The sequence below is a fragment of the Cyclopterus lumpus genome, chromosome 9 (genome assembly GCF_009769545.1).
Source record: "Cyclopterus lumpus isolate fCycLum1 chromosome 9, fCycLum1.pri, whole genome shotgun sequence".
In the NCBI taxonomy this organism is placed as follows: domain Eukaryota; kingdom Metazoa; phylum Chordata; class Actinopteri; order Perciformes; family Cyclopteridae; genus Cyclopterus; species Cyclopterus lumpus.
Window position 1 is genome coordinate 26,989,860 of NC_046974.1, and position 12,934 is coordinate 27,002,793.

A 12,934-nucleotide genomic window follows, 5' to 3' on the forward strand; every position below is an offset into this window, starting at 1 on the left:
GCCATGCGAGCGAATGACAGAGACAAGAGAGTTGGTGTACAGAGAGAAGAGAAGAGGACCAAGGACTGAACCCTGAGGGACCCCAGTAGTCAGAGGACAAGGCTCAGACACAGATCCTCTCCAGGTTACCCGGTAAGAGCGGTCGGTGAGGTAGGATGAGAAGAGTGAGAGTGCGGTGCCTGAGATACCCAGGTCCTGGAGGGAGGACATGAGAACTTCTACAAATAAAGAAATGCAGCAAGGCTGTTCATATCTATATGGACTTCATTAGACCTTGAGCCCGTTCAGGTCGGTGTGCACAACACAAGCTGAACACAGTGGTGTGTCAGTACACATCAGCCCCGTTGAACACATTGACTTCATATTCAACACATCGACATTAGTGCAATCCAGAATAAGTTTCTGGATGGAATCTGGGAAGAAAAGCTCAAAAGAAGACTTGACGTCCTGCACATGAGTAGCTGCCGTCCGTGTTGGCCCTGAATGCATCCTTACCACATTGGCAGCCATGCAGCTCATTTTTTAGGCAAGAAGACCATTTAATGTCTTCACTTGCTGACTGCTGACCGGCTTGTTCTGGTCCTGGGGCTCATCTTGCTTTAGGAAGTAGCTAATGCTCAACCTCATCCTCTTCTTCAAAGTCACATTCTGAAACCTCTTCGTCTACGTCATCATCAAACGCTTCTCTTCCTAAATCAATTGCAAGGCCCTCTGAGCAGAGCTCTGTGATAAGGAACCACATGGGCCAAGCCAGTTTGCAGCTGGGATGGAGTTTGAGTAAAGAAAGACTGGTTCCCACAAGACAGAAGGTACAAAGTGTGAGGTGGTTCTAGACCATGGAGGATGAAGGCCTACAGGCCCCAGTAGAACCAGACTCTGCTGTGACTCCAGCTCCACTGACCCCTCCTGCTGGACCTGTGGTCATTGCTGCAGCTCAGGACGACTGGACCGAACGGAGCTGTCCACCTTCAGTCCAGAGACACACTCTGCTGAGGTGTCCCCTCCCCCGACATCCCCTTCTGAAGTTTCTTTCATGACCGATGTCCAAGGCAGCCAAGATGTCAATGAAGAGCCCCTTATTGAGGAGGATGGGCCCCAAGAGATTCCAGGCCGTTCGTATCTTTGGGGGAGGTCCCGTTTCCTGGTCTCCCATCACCATACATCATGACATCTGTGCCCCAAATATGAACTATCTGCCACCCGGGGTCCACCTGCTCCACATTCAAACATATAATACATACATTAGTAATAGAGACGGACTGTGTCCAAGTATGAAAAGGGAAGTGTGCACACGGCCTCCATGCTCCTTCAGTAAATATAGTGACGCTACATTAAAAATGTTGCTTTAGTAAAAGCATGGAAGTATTATCAGCAAAAGTAAAAGCACTCATTGTGCAGAACAGCCTCCTTTATAATGTTGCGCCTCATTCTAAAAGGTCTGCAATTTATTTGTAATTTTATATGAAATGTCCAATGCGACCCTGAGAGTGTGGGAGATGTCCTCGAGGCGGTCTGGACATAGACCGCATCGAGGACACCCAGGTCAGTCTACAGGGTCCCTTGTAATTCAAAGAGTTCCTCCAAACAAGAGCAGGACCACAGCATGAGCACCTCAGGGTGCTTTGCCTCAATATGACACGCCATGTTCAGGCCGGTGGCTCTCACATATGCTTGATCTGCCATTTGGGGAAGCTTGAGGGAGCTAGCACGTTTCATCCCAAACTTCTGGAGGTAGCAGACAATCTTGAAGCGGTGTTGATCGCTTGTCTCAGAAATGAATAGAATAAATGACTGTTCCTGGTCCAGGGTATTTATGTTAAGCCAACGAAGAGCTGGTGTTTTTTTGGATGGTCCAGGAATGGGCTGTATATAACTATGTGTCCTTGTTGTGAACCCGTGGGAACGTAAAGTAAGTGCAGGGACTATGAGGGAAACAGGACGTTGTGGTTGAAACCAAAGTGTTGGCTCTGGGTAAGAGTTAAGGCTTACCTAAAGCCGAGCCGAAAGTTCTTACCTTGTAGACAGTGTACATCACAGTGTGATGAACCTACAGCGGTTGTAACCTCTTCCCTTGGAAGCAATCAAACAAAGACAAACTTGATTCTCAAAGACTTTGATTACATTTGTGAACAAAGAGTCTCTTCTCCCGATTGCCGTAGAAATCTTCCACAACAAGACCCCACCTGATCAATACAACCTGTATCCCTCACGACACAAGCCCACCTTGAATGGAGAGAGCATAGGCTGCCACACATCACCAGAGTGAGACTTCAGGTACTACTTGTAGTGCCCCGTTATGAGTTTAAAGTGATGAACTATCATTTAGACCCAACGTTATAACGGTATTACATGTGTTGTATTTATTGTGGGACCCGAATGTCCTCTCATATTGCGAATGACCCATTGTTCAACAGTATCCGTGCTCTCGAACTACCGTTCTTGAACACGCACTCAAATATATGGTGGGCGGGGCTGCACGTGTCCACTGTCAGAGAGGTAAAAAAAGAGAAGCGATGGATCCTTCGTAATCGTTTCCGTCTAATATATCGTGGTTGTTTGAATGAGTCACCAGAGCGTGCTCCCCGTCACGCAGCTCACCGACCGGCTACTTTAACAGCCTCCGTTACACGTGACACAGGTCACAAATTCACCGAGCGGAAACGCAACTACAAATTAAAAGGTAAGTGGGAATAAATAGTCGAGTCTAGTTTCGAGCTTCTCTTTCTTTCTTTTTTTGATGATGATGATGATGATGATGATGATGGCACCGAATACCCGGATGCCACGCGCAACGTTGTGTTTACATCTAGTACGGATATACTTTTCATTTACTTTGAAAGTGCCGGACCCGCCAGAGCTGCGAACTCTTAATCCTCTGTAGCGGAGACGATCTTTGACACCGGTGTCCAGGTCTGGGTTCCCTCCCTCGACGGAACCCGACGCGTCTGTTCGCGGAGGAACCAAATGCGTGTTGCGGTGCATGTTGTCGTTTATTAACGTGTCACCCGGCGGACCTTAGTGGATTTAAGGACACTGGCGCGTTGGTTAGCTAACTAGCTTACTGGTGAGTTAACGTTAGCTAACGTTGTTCATCATGTGGGGGACATTTAGTTGAACCGATGGTGCAACCTTACTGTTCATTCATTAACTTGTTGTAGGACTACCTCGTATGTTGGCCCCTCTCCCCAGGGGAGACCGGAAGTGCACCCTTCAGAATAAGTAAGTGTCAATTAATAATACATTTTCATATTCGGTCGTGTCATTTCAGCTTCTTCCGTGTCATTTTTTGTTTGTTTACAAAGTTGTGTGTGTGTGTGTGTGTGTGTGTGTGTGTGTGTGTGTGTGTGTGTGTGTGTGTGTGTGTGTGTGTGTGTGTGTGTGTGTGTGTGTGTGTGTGTGTGTGTGTGTGTGTGTGTGTGTGTGTGTGTGTGTGTGTGTGTGTGTGTGTGTGTGTGTGTGTGTGTGTGTGTGTGTGTGTGTGTGTGTGTGTGTGTGTGTGTGTGTGTGTGTGTGTGTGTGTGTGTGTGTGTGTGTGTGTGTGTGTGTGTGTGTGTGTGTGTGTGTGTGTGTGTGTGTCCTCAGCATGGGCCTCAAAGTAGCCGTGAGCTGCACCGTGTCCTACGTGCTGCTGGACTTGGTCGTCACCACCGTCCTGTATGCACACGGAGCGCACTTGGCCGTGTTCAGAGAGGAGGCCCTGAACTTCAACGTCCTCCAGTCGACGTTGGACCTGTGGGGGACTGTGCTGCTCCGAGCCTCCCTCCTGCTGGGAGCCTCCGTAGGGGTCTCGTGGAATAGACGGGACGGCCCGCCGAGGGTTGCCAAAGTCTCCCCCTTGGTCCTCTTTGTCTCCCTGATCCTCATCACCTACGCCCTGGCCAAGCTGCTGATGCTGACCGAGCTGGAGCCCGCCACCCACCAGCCCTGGTCCCTCAGCCTGATCTGTTGGACTTGCGCCTCCTCCCTGGGTGTCGTGCTGCTCTGGACGCTGCTGGGGAACCAGTCCAACATCATTCCCATTGGTAGCAGCAGCAGAGGAGGAGAAGGGGGACGAGGGGGCTGTGAGGACACTGAACGGCTGGTGGAGACAGCTGGTGAGGAGGAGCAGGAGGTGGGCTGTGAGAGGAGGAAGAAGGAGGAGGAGGAGGAGGATAAGGAGGAAGGGAGAAGCCACGAGAACAGCAGCTCTGGGGCGACACTGGGACGTCTGCTGGGCTACTGCAGGAAGGACAGCAGGCTGCTGTCCGTCGCCGTCCTCTTCCTCATTATCTCCGCCGTGTGTGAGTGTCCTCGACGTAGTCGTAGAAACCCGTCCAATCAAAGGGGCTCGTCTCCATTACTGAGGATTGCAACACCTACGTACAATAGCTCAGCGGTCCATAGGTAATGACTGCGTTACTCATTCCAGATTACACAACACGTATGGTCTAGTGCTCCATAAAACACCCGTGAAATAAGGTGATTTATGGAGCACCTTATTTCAGTGCTCCATTTTTAGTATTTTTTAACTTTACTATTTAATATTATTATTATTAATCTGCCGAGTTACTTTCTCATTTGATTATGGCCCTTGCGTTATAATTCAACCCTTTTCTCTCTGTGAACCTGCAGGCGAGGCCTTCATACCGTACTACTACGGGAAAGCAATAGACGGCATCGTGGTTCACCAGAGCATGGAGTACTTCGCTAAGCCGGTGGTCACGCTGTCGGTCCTGGCCTTAGCCAGGTGAGTACCCAAACGTGGTCTTCAGGTATTTCATGAATGAAATATTAACATCAACGTTAATAATCGTGTAAATAATGGAATAAAAATATTAATGCTTACTCTGGAAATAAGAATCGTTGTGTATTTGTACAGAATGAGCAGTTTTTGTCTAAATAGGGCGTGGGTCCTCCCTCATGTTGCTACGGTAGCCCAGAGCGGACAAACCAAACACTGGCTCTAGATGGGGCTTTTGCATTTGTTTGCCCGCTGTAGTTTTCCTCCACTCTTGGCACACACGAGAAGTTTCAGTTTGGTTGCGATCTGCAGCCTCACCACGAGATGGCGCCAAATCCTACGGTTACATACTCTCCCCCCGCCCCCTCCATACACTTGTATTTTTAGCTTTAATTCATTTCCCAAAAAGAAGAGATAACATATGTAATCAACAAAGTTGACTTGACTGACAGTACTATTACTGTAAATAACCACATGGAAGGTTTATTGTTTTGTTTTTATTGCCTGCATTGTATTTGCCTTATTGCCTTTGACGTATGCATAGTTATTGTATTGTTTGAAGAACATTTAGAGGCTTTATGCTACTTCCTCTCTAATAGTTAAATTTGACTTTTATTTTGAAAAGGTTAAAAGGAAACGCAGTTTTGTTTTACGTTCGAATGCGAACTTGACGGTACGACTACGGAACTTGTTACGGACCAAGAAAGTGTAAAAGTTTAATGGACCCGTATGAGGCTAAAGCTCTTACGGTGGTGATAGTTTACACGTTTAATGAATGTATTGTGACCCAGAAGAAGAAAATAAAAGTCATTTCACCAGCAGTAAGTGTCATGCCACTTCATATACGGGGATCCGTTACAATTACTATTATTATAATTTAAAAAACCTATAGATTCTGCAATAATATCGCTATCGTGAATTCTTTTGTGTTTTGTTTGTGTTGTGAAAAGCCCATATCTTGGCACGCCTACTTATGATGTTTAAGAAAGAAGTGAAAAAAGTATTCACTTTGATTTTGATAGTAGCATTTACACATTAAATCACACATTATGAAGACATAAAAAGTCATATCCCATGGCATTGAGTTGCTGTCTGCTCGACCTGTGGGAGCATCCCGCCCGTATATCCGCTTCCAAGTCTCCCAGTCTCAGCACGCCATCATGCTGCTCGCTCTGTTCCGTCTCCATGGCGACTGTATCATCCGCTCGGGAACTCCCACTGTTGCTCAATACATTTTCATTACTCGCCTGCATAGTTTGGCTGTATGGTATAAAACAGTTCACAGTAGGAGCGCCTTTTCTATTCATTATCTCTAGTCATTAACACGTTTAAAAAACAAATTATGTTATGTTACAGTTATTACAGCTACTGGTGTTCTTGTCCAAAGGAAGCAATTTGGTAGATGTTCAATTGGGGCCTCATCTGTTGGCTGCATGTGTGTAAACACGTGTCAGAACCGTCATGTGTCCCGTCCAGGCAGCTCATTCATTCATAGACTCATTGTGTCACCAGCATGATTCCGAAGCGCCTCTTCCTCCCCCTGAACCTCTCCTTCCTCCACCTCCGGGGCCTCCCATCCCTTCTCCCACTTGACCCCGCAGAGCTCCCGTAGTTGTGCGTTTGGTGGATGTAGTCCTGACAGCAGGTGCTGACGGCTGCTCCTCCATCAGCGTGTGAAACGAGCGCTGTTCACTCACCGTTCATCCGTGTGGCGTTTTATATTTGTAATAATTCTGATCACGTTTCTTTATTATTAATAATATTACTAATATTATTGTATTAGTAATGAAATCAAGCTTTGGAGTAAATACAACTTTTGGATTTACTAATTGAGATGACATTTCTCACTATTATTACCAAAACAAATCAATCGATTAATGTACAAAGTAATCAGCGGATGAATCCATACACATACAAAATGATAAAGTTAATCAATTATAATATGATAAAATAAGTTACAGTATATGCATACATTATACAGTAAATGTGCATATCTAATATGAAGCCCAGGTGGTACTGCACTTGTTCAGAAAGATGGAATATAGTCTCTCTTTAATGGATCAACATTGAGACATTCAGTGATATTGATGAGGTGGAACTTATTACTGAGTGAAAAGAAAGTGATTTTAAATCATTTTTTATTGAATTTTTCTATTCTATATTTATGTTCCAATCTTTTAAATCATCCGAAGATGCCAGCCTGCTATCCAACGAATGTTCCCCGACAGCTTGTGGTTAAAGTAAAGCTCATCTCTCTTCAAGAGGCTCACGTCGTCCAACGTGTTGAAGCAAAGGGACGATATCCTTCTGTGTGACCAAAAGAATAAACATAAATGTTTATTCTTTTAATCAAACCATTGTCTCTCATTCATTTGTGTCATTTAAGGTGTACTGTATGCTTTGGAATTCTCTTTGTTAGTTTAAATACGACATTTTCTCACTTTTTCATGTATACACACACTCACAAAATGTTTGGTCATGGAAATTTGGTTTAAAGTCCTTGAAAAAAGTCCTGGAAAGCCATTGGTCAAAATGTGTATGAACCCCGTGTCAACGACCTTCCTAGAGAGCTGTTACAGAGCTACAGAAGGTGCTGCATAGCAAAGTGTCGCAAACTAAAATTCTACTCTTTATTTGTTGTATTGGTGATTAAAAAAGCTTTTGGTATCTTGCCGTCGTCGGGCAGGAAAGGGAGCGTGATGATGATATAATGACTCGATTTGGAAGCCGTGGCGGCGTCCCGTGTGCCTTACGAACCCTTCACCCTCTCCCCAGTTCTCTCGCTATGGGGGTACGCGGAGGAGTCTTCACCCTGATGTTCGGCAAATTGAACCTCCGGCTCAGGAACCATCTCTTCAGAACTCTGATGAGGCAGGAAATCGCCTTCTTCGATGACAACCACACAGGTGACATAGGAACACTATACATCCATCCATCCCTCCCATCTGTATCATGGGGGCGGGGCTTCTAACAAAAATGCTGTCCTTCTAATGCCGTTACCTCCCCCCACCCCCCCTGCAGGTGACATCATTTCACGGCTGTCGGCAGACACCACCCAGGTGAGCGACCTCATCTCCGTGAACATCAACATCTTCATGCGGAGCGTCATCAAGGGCGTCGGCTTCTCCGCCTTCATGCTCGGGATGTCCTGGAAGCTCACGCTGGTGGCCGTCATGGGCCTCCCTTTCATCGGCCTCGTCTCCAAGTTTTATGGCGATTACTACAAGGTGAGGGCGATTTTATATAAATATATATATATATATATATATATATATATATATATATATATGTCTGCGTTGCATTCGCAGATGAAATCAAAGTTGAATTTGTGGGTTTTTTTCTTTAGAAATTGACAAAAGAGGTGCAAACAATCCTCGCAGAGGCCAATAAAGTGGCGGAGGAGACCATCTCGGCCATGAGGACGGTGCGGAGCTTCGCCAACGAGGGCGGGGAGGCCGACTCCTACTACGCCAAGCTCTTGGTCATGTTCCAGCTCAACAAAAAACAAGCCCTGGCCTACTCTGGCTACGCGTGGTCCAGCTCGGTGCGTACCGGCGGTCGCAGGCCTCTTCAGGAACAAGCTTCAAATCGGTCACAAATGTTCTCATTCTTTGTGTTTATCTCAGATCTCAGAGCTTGCTTTGGAGGTTGCCATCCTCTACTATGGCGGCCATCTTGTCGTCACCGGTCAGATGAGTGGTGGTACCTTGATATCTTTTTTCATCTACATGCTCGAACTGGGAGAATGTCTGGAGGTACGTCATCCGTGTTCTTCATTTGAAAGACCCCCCCCCCCCCCTTCCTAATCAAAGGCACGTGCGCTATCATCTTGCAGAGCATTGCGTCGGTGTACACGGGCCTCATGCAGGGAGTTGGGGCTGCCGAGAAGGTTTTCGAGTACCTCGACAGGAAACCCAAACACCCGGCAGAGGGCACGGAGGCTCCGGACACGTGTGCCGGTGTGGTTGAGTTTCAAGACATCACGTTCGCCTACCCGACGCGCCCCGACGTTGATATTCTCAAGGTTGGTGCTGATATGACTGATGTGTTTAAATCTGTATTAAAGAGACAGTCCACCACAAAAAGAAACATATCTAGACATTTTTCCTGGTTGCCTGGTTCTGGAGATATCGCTGTGGAGATGTCCGTCTTCTCTCCAATATATTGGGACTATATGGCACAAAAAAATACATTTGTAAAAACTCGACAGCAAAGATTCGTTCCAGAAATCCTGACCCCGGTGACTCAAGATAATTATCAGAGCTTGTTGCGAGGAAGCAGCACACCGGCGTTTCATCTAGGCCCCGCCTCCCAGCGGAGGAAGGAGAATAATATCGGTGCATGTTACAACTTTAAGGACCTAATGATCTGAAAATATAATAAGGAGAGGAGGAACGTGTCTTTTTAAGTATCTTTATCCTAAAGCTACTATACAAGGTTGTGTACCATGTCAGGAATGCAGTTCTGAGGGAATCATACCTTTTTTGAAAAAAAAAATGTATTACTGTATTTGAATGTGATAATATTCATATTTGAAGATGATAAAATCACCTTGTAAGCAAACAATTTCACGAATTGATAACACCAAAAATATCCATTGTCCTATGGCCTTAAACCGAGCACCCCACACCACTTTATTTTCTTTTTTATTCGACTGCTTATCAACAAACCACCCCCTTGCTGAATGGCCGTGTTTCTGCAGGGGGTGTCGTTCACTCTGCGGCCCGGGGAGGTCACCGCCCTCGTGGGACCTTCGGGCAGCGGGAAGAGCTCCTGTGTGAGTCTGCTGGAGAACTTCTACCTTCCCCAGAAAGGCCAAGTGCTGCTGGACGGGAAGCCCGTTCACGCCTTCCGCCACGACTACCTCCACTCCAAGGTCGGTCTGTGGCCGTGGGATTGATGCATGATGAGACTCACCGTCGGCAGATCAAACCAATGAAAAGACCAACGTGTCGGTGTGTCTCGGTACCTTTCAACTCCTTCTCATAAAAGCATCCGTTTGCTGCTGTGTTTCTGAAGGTAGGCCTTGTGGGCCAAGAGCCTGTGCTGTTTGCCCGGACGTTGGAGGAGAACATCACCTACGGCCTGACTGGCGTGCCCAGGGAAGCTGTGGTGCAGGCTGCCATCAAGGCCAATGCTCACGATTTCATCTCCGGCCTGCCTACAGGCTACGAGACAAGTAATCCTTACGAGAGGCCATCGCCTGTATTGTTGCTAGAGAGGGGCGGATTTTACAAAAATTATGTTTTCTATACTACATAACATTTGCATCTCGGACCATTGGCAACGTACCAGAACCAACTGGGTATTCAATGGCTGAGCGTCCACGTTTTAATTTCTCAAGCCAAAAAGAACTTTTTGAAAAGTTGAGTAATTTCTTTTACAACTCGAAGCGCTCGGAGAGGCTGCACAAGAAAAACAGAAAATAGTCTTCTGGTGCAGCGCTCGTTGTCGAGGCAGTCAAATGCGCTCTCCTCATTGGGAACCTCCGGTGAGGCCAAAGAGGAAGCGTCGTACAATGTACATACTGACCAGCAGGGGGCGACTCCTCTGGTTGTATAGAAGTCTATGCTTCACGTGTTAAAGCTGCATTCTCTCTCCTGACCACCAGGGGGCGACTCCTCTGGTTGTATAGAAGTCTATGCTTCATGTGTTAAAGCTGCATTCTCTCTACTGACCACCAGGGGGCGACTCCTCTGGTTGTATAGAAGTCTATGCTTCATGTGTTAAAGCTGCATTCTCTCTACAGACCACCAGGGGGCGACTCCTCTGGTTGTATAGAAGTCTATGCTTCATGTGTTAAAGCTGCATTCTCTCTACTGACCACCAGGGGGCGACTCCTGGTTGTATAGAAGTCTATGCTTCATGTGTTATAGCTGCATTCTCTCTCCTGACCACCAGGGGGCGACTCCTCTGGTTGTATAGAAGTCTATGCTTCATGTGTTAAAGCTGCATTCTCTCTACTGACCACCAGGGGGCGACTCCTCTGGTTGTATAGAAGTCTATGCTTCATGTGTTAAAGCTGCATTCTCTCTACTGACCACCAGGGGGCGACTCCTCTGGTTGTATAGAAGTCTATGCTTCATGTGTTAAAGCTGCATTCTCTCTACAGACCACCAGGGGGCGACTCCTCTGGTTGTATAGAAGTCTATGCTTCATGTGTTAAAGCTGCATCCTCTCTCTTGACCACCAGGGGGCGACTCCTCTGGTTGTATAGAAGTCTATGCTTCATGTGTTAAAGCTGCATTCTCTCTACTGACCAGCAGGGGGCGACTCCTCTGGTTGTATAGAAGTCTATGCTTCATGTGTTAAAGCTGCATTCTCTCTACTGACCAGCAGGGGGTGACTCCTGGTTGTATAGAAGTCTTATACCCTCAGTAAACATTGTCTTCTTCAATACAGCCTGATTATCATTTAGTAAATAATGGTCCATTTAGCAGGGGGGGGGGTCTTATCTCATGTTATGATAGTGTCATGTTGGCTACAGTGAGTGACTCAGTTTTCCCAAATAAAAGATGATTGGTACCTAAGATGAACTTTTCTGTATTCATATTTGTGAATACATGTTTTGAATTGGGAATAATGAATACTGATGGCATAGGGAGTCGTTTGACATTTTCAAGTGACGGTTTTTCTAGAGACCCCCTCAAAATGTTGCTGTTGAGGCTTTCGGGGTCTCGGATGTCAATCAGGGCCCCGTATCTCGCTCACTACTGGCAATACTTATCCGAGTCAAATACTATTTACTCTTGAGAGTTGGATTGTAATCTACTATTGAAAAGCTATTGAAAAGTTTTATTAAAGGAGGTGCTCCATTAAAAATGAAGTCATCCCTGCATATCGTCCGTCCCCCAGGTGTTGGAGAGAAAGGCACCCAGTTGTCCGGTGGGCAGAAACAACGGGTGGCCATTGCGAGAGCTCTCATCCGCAGCCCCCGAGTTCTCATCCTGGACGAGGCGACCAGCGCCCTGGATGCGGAGAGCGAACACGTCGTAAGTGGGGAAAACAACTAAAACCTAAAAATAAGACCTTGTGAGCCGTCTCGGGGGGGGGGGGGGGGGGGGGCACGTTGTTTCACCACCTCTGTCTCTCTGCCGCAGGTCCAGACGGCTCTGAACGGCATCATGCGGGAGCACACGGTGTTGGTGGTCGCCCATCGGCTCAGCACGGTGGAGAGGGCGGACAACATTGTCGTGATCGACAGGGGCCGCGTGGCCGAGCAGGGGTCTCACACTCAGCTGATGGCTGCCGGGGGGCTCTACTGCAAGCTGGTGCAGAGGCAGGTCCTGGGCATCGAGACGGGGGCGGAGGTCCTCAACCCGGCCGAAGGAGTCGGCGGACGGCCGCGGAGAAGACAAAGCAGCAGCAGCAGCGGCGGAGGAGGAGGAGGAGGAGGAGGAGGAGGCGAGCCTGAATGCAATATGAATTACTGAGAATGGACTGCTGCATGAGTTTCATAGAAGTTTGGGATTCTATGGGATTTTGGGAAGTTTGGGATTCATGTGTATGAATTAATTATGCACTGTTGGTCCTGAAACTAAATGTACAGTACGGAGCACTGAAAAATACAAACTAATTGGCATTTTGAAGAAAAAAAAGATAGTTGAGTGTATGAAAAGATATTATATATTGAGGGATGGCATTGCCACTGGAAATACAACTTGAATGAATGTCCACTGTCGCTAACTGATACATCAGCTTTAATAGGAGGCAATATGTTGCTGTTGAATACTGTGCAATGCTGCTTGTTCTTTTTACAACGTCATTACAATCCAGACAGATACATTATTGTTTTACTGAAGTCTTCCTCAGGATCTGTTTAGCTTTTAAACAGATTTGACAGTGGCCTTTGTCTGTTGAATTGAAAATTCACTCCAGAGATATGTGATGTGTCTGTCATTGGGATCTGGAAATAAACTGCACGTTGGCCTTTATGTAAACAAACATGTTTAAATAACACTAAGTGCTGCATTCAATGTCTCCTCGTAAACGCCCCCACCCCCAATCAGATATCGGTCGTTTGTTGTTTTGTCACTGCACAATGCAGATGAAGTAGTCCGTGAGCTGAGGGTTTTATTGTATCTGAATAAAGAAGAAAACAAGTTCGGTGTGTTTTCTAGATGTCACTATAATGTCAACAATTAGCTGCGGCGTCCAATTTTGTAAAAACAACAACAACGGTTTAGCTAGTCGAGGGTTACAGCGGGATTCTTT

General features: G+C 46.7%; 1 protein-coding gene across 3 annotated transcripts; it reads left to right on the forward strand.

The window, feature by feature from the left end:
* The first annotated feature begins 2,560 nt into the window (after positions 1-2,560).
* On the forward strand, positions 2,561-12,822 carry abcb9 (ATP-binding cassette, sub-family B (MDR/TAP), member 9). 3 transcript variants are annotated; one of them, XM_034540854.1, is made up of 14 exons: positions 2,561-2,680; positions 2,841-3,064; positions 3,159-3,219; positions 3,583-4,280; positions 4,612-4,726; positions 7,496-7,626; positions 7,742-7,947; positions 8,067-8,264; positions 8,347-8,475; positions 8,556-8,744; positions 9,423-9,596; positions 9,740-9,899; positions 11,576-11,712; positions 11,821-12,822. In XM_034540854.1, the coding sequence occupies exons 3-14, from the start codon at positions 3,170-3,172 to the stop codon at positions 12,151-12,153; spliced, it is 2,520 nt and encodes an 839-aa protein (XP_034396745.1). In that variant the 5' UTR covers positions 2,561-2,680; positions 2,841-3,064; positions 3,159-3,169; the 3' UTR covers positions 12,154-12,822. The 3 variants fall into 3 exon arrangements, with proteins under 3 accessions (XP_034396745.1, XP_034396747.1, XP_034396746.1); XM_034540856.1 differs by lacking the exon at positions 2,841-3,064; XM_034540855.1 differs by lacking the exon at positions 2,561-2,680 and having other exon boundaries at positions 2,697-3,064.
* Positions 12,823-12,934: the final 112 nt, after the last annotated feature.

Coding starts and splice junctions, on each gene's coding strand:
- abcb9 (XM_034540854.1), top strand. CDS start 3,170: ATGTTGGCCCCTCTCCCCAGGGGAGACCGGAAGTGCACCCTTCAGAAT. Junction 7,627..7,741: donor CTTCGATGACAACCACACAG/GTGACATAGGAA, acceptor CCCCCCCTGCAG/GTGACATCATTTCACGGCTG. Junction 9,597..9,739: donor ACGACTACCTCCACTCCAAG/GTCGGTCTGTGG, acceptor GTGTTTCTGAAG/GTAGGCCTTGTGGGCCAAGA.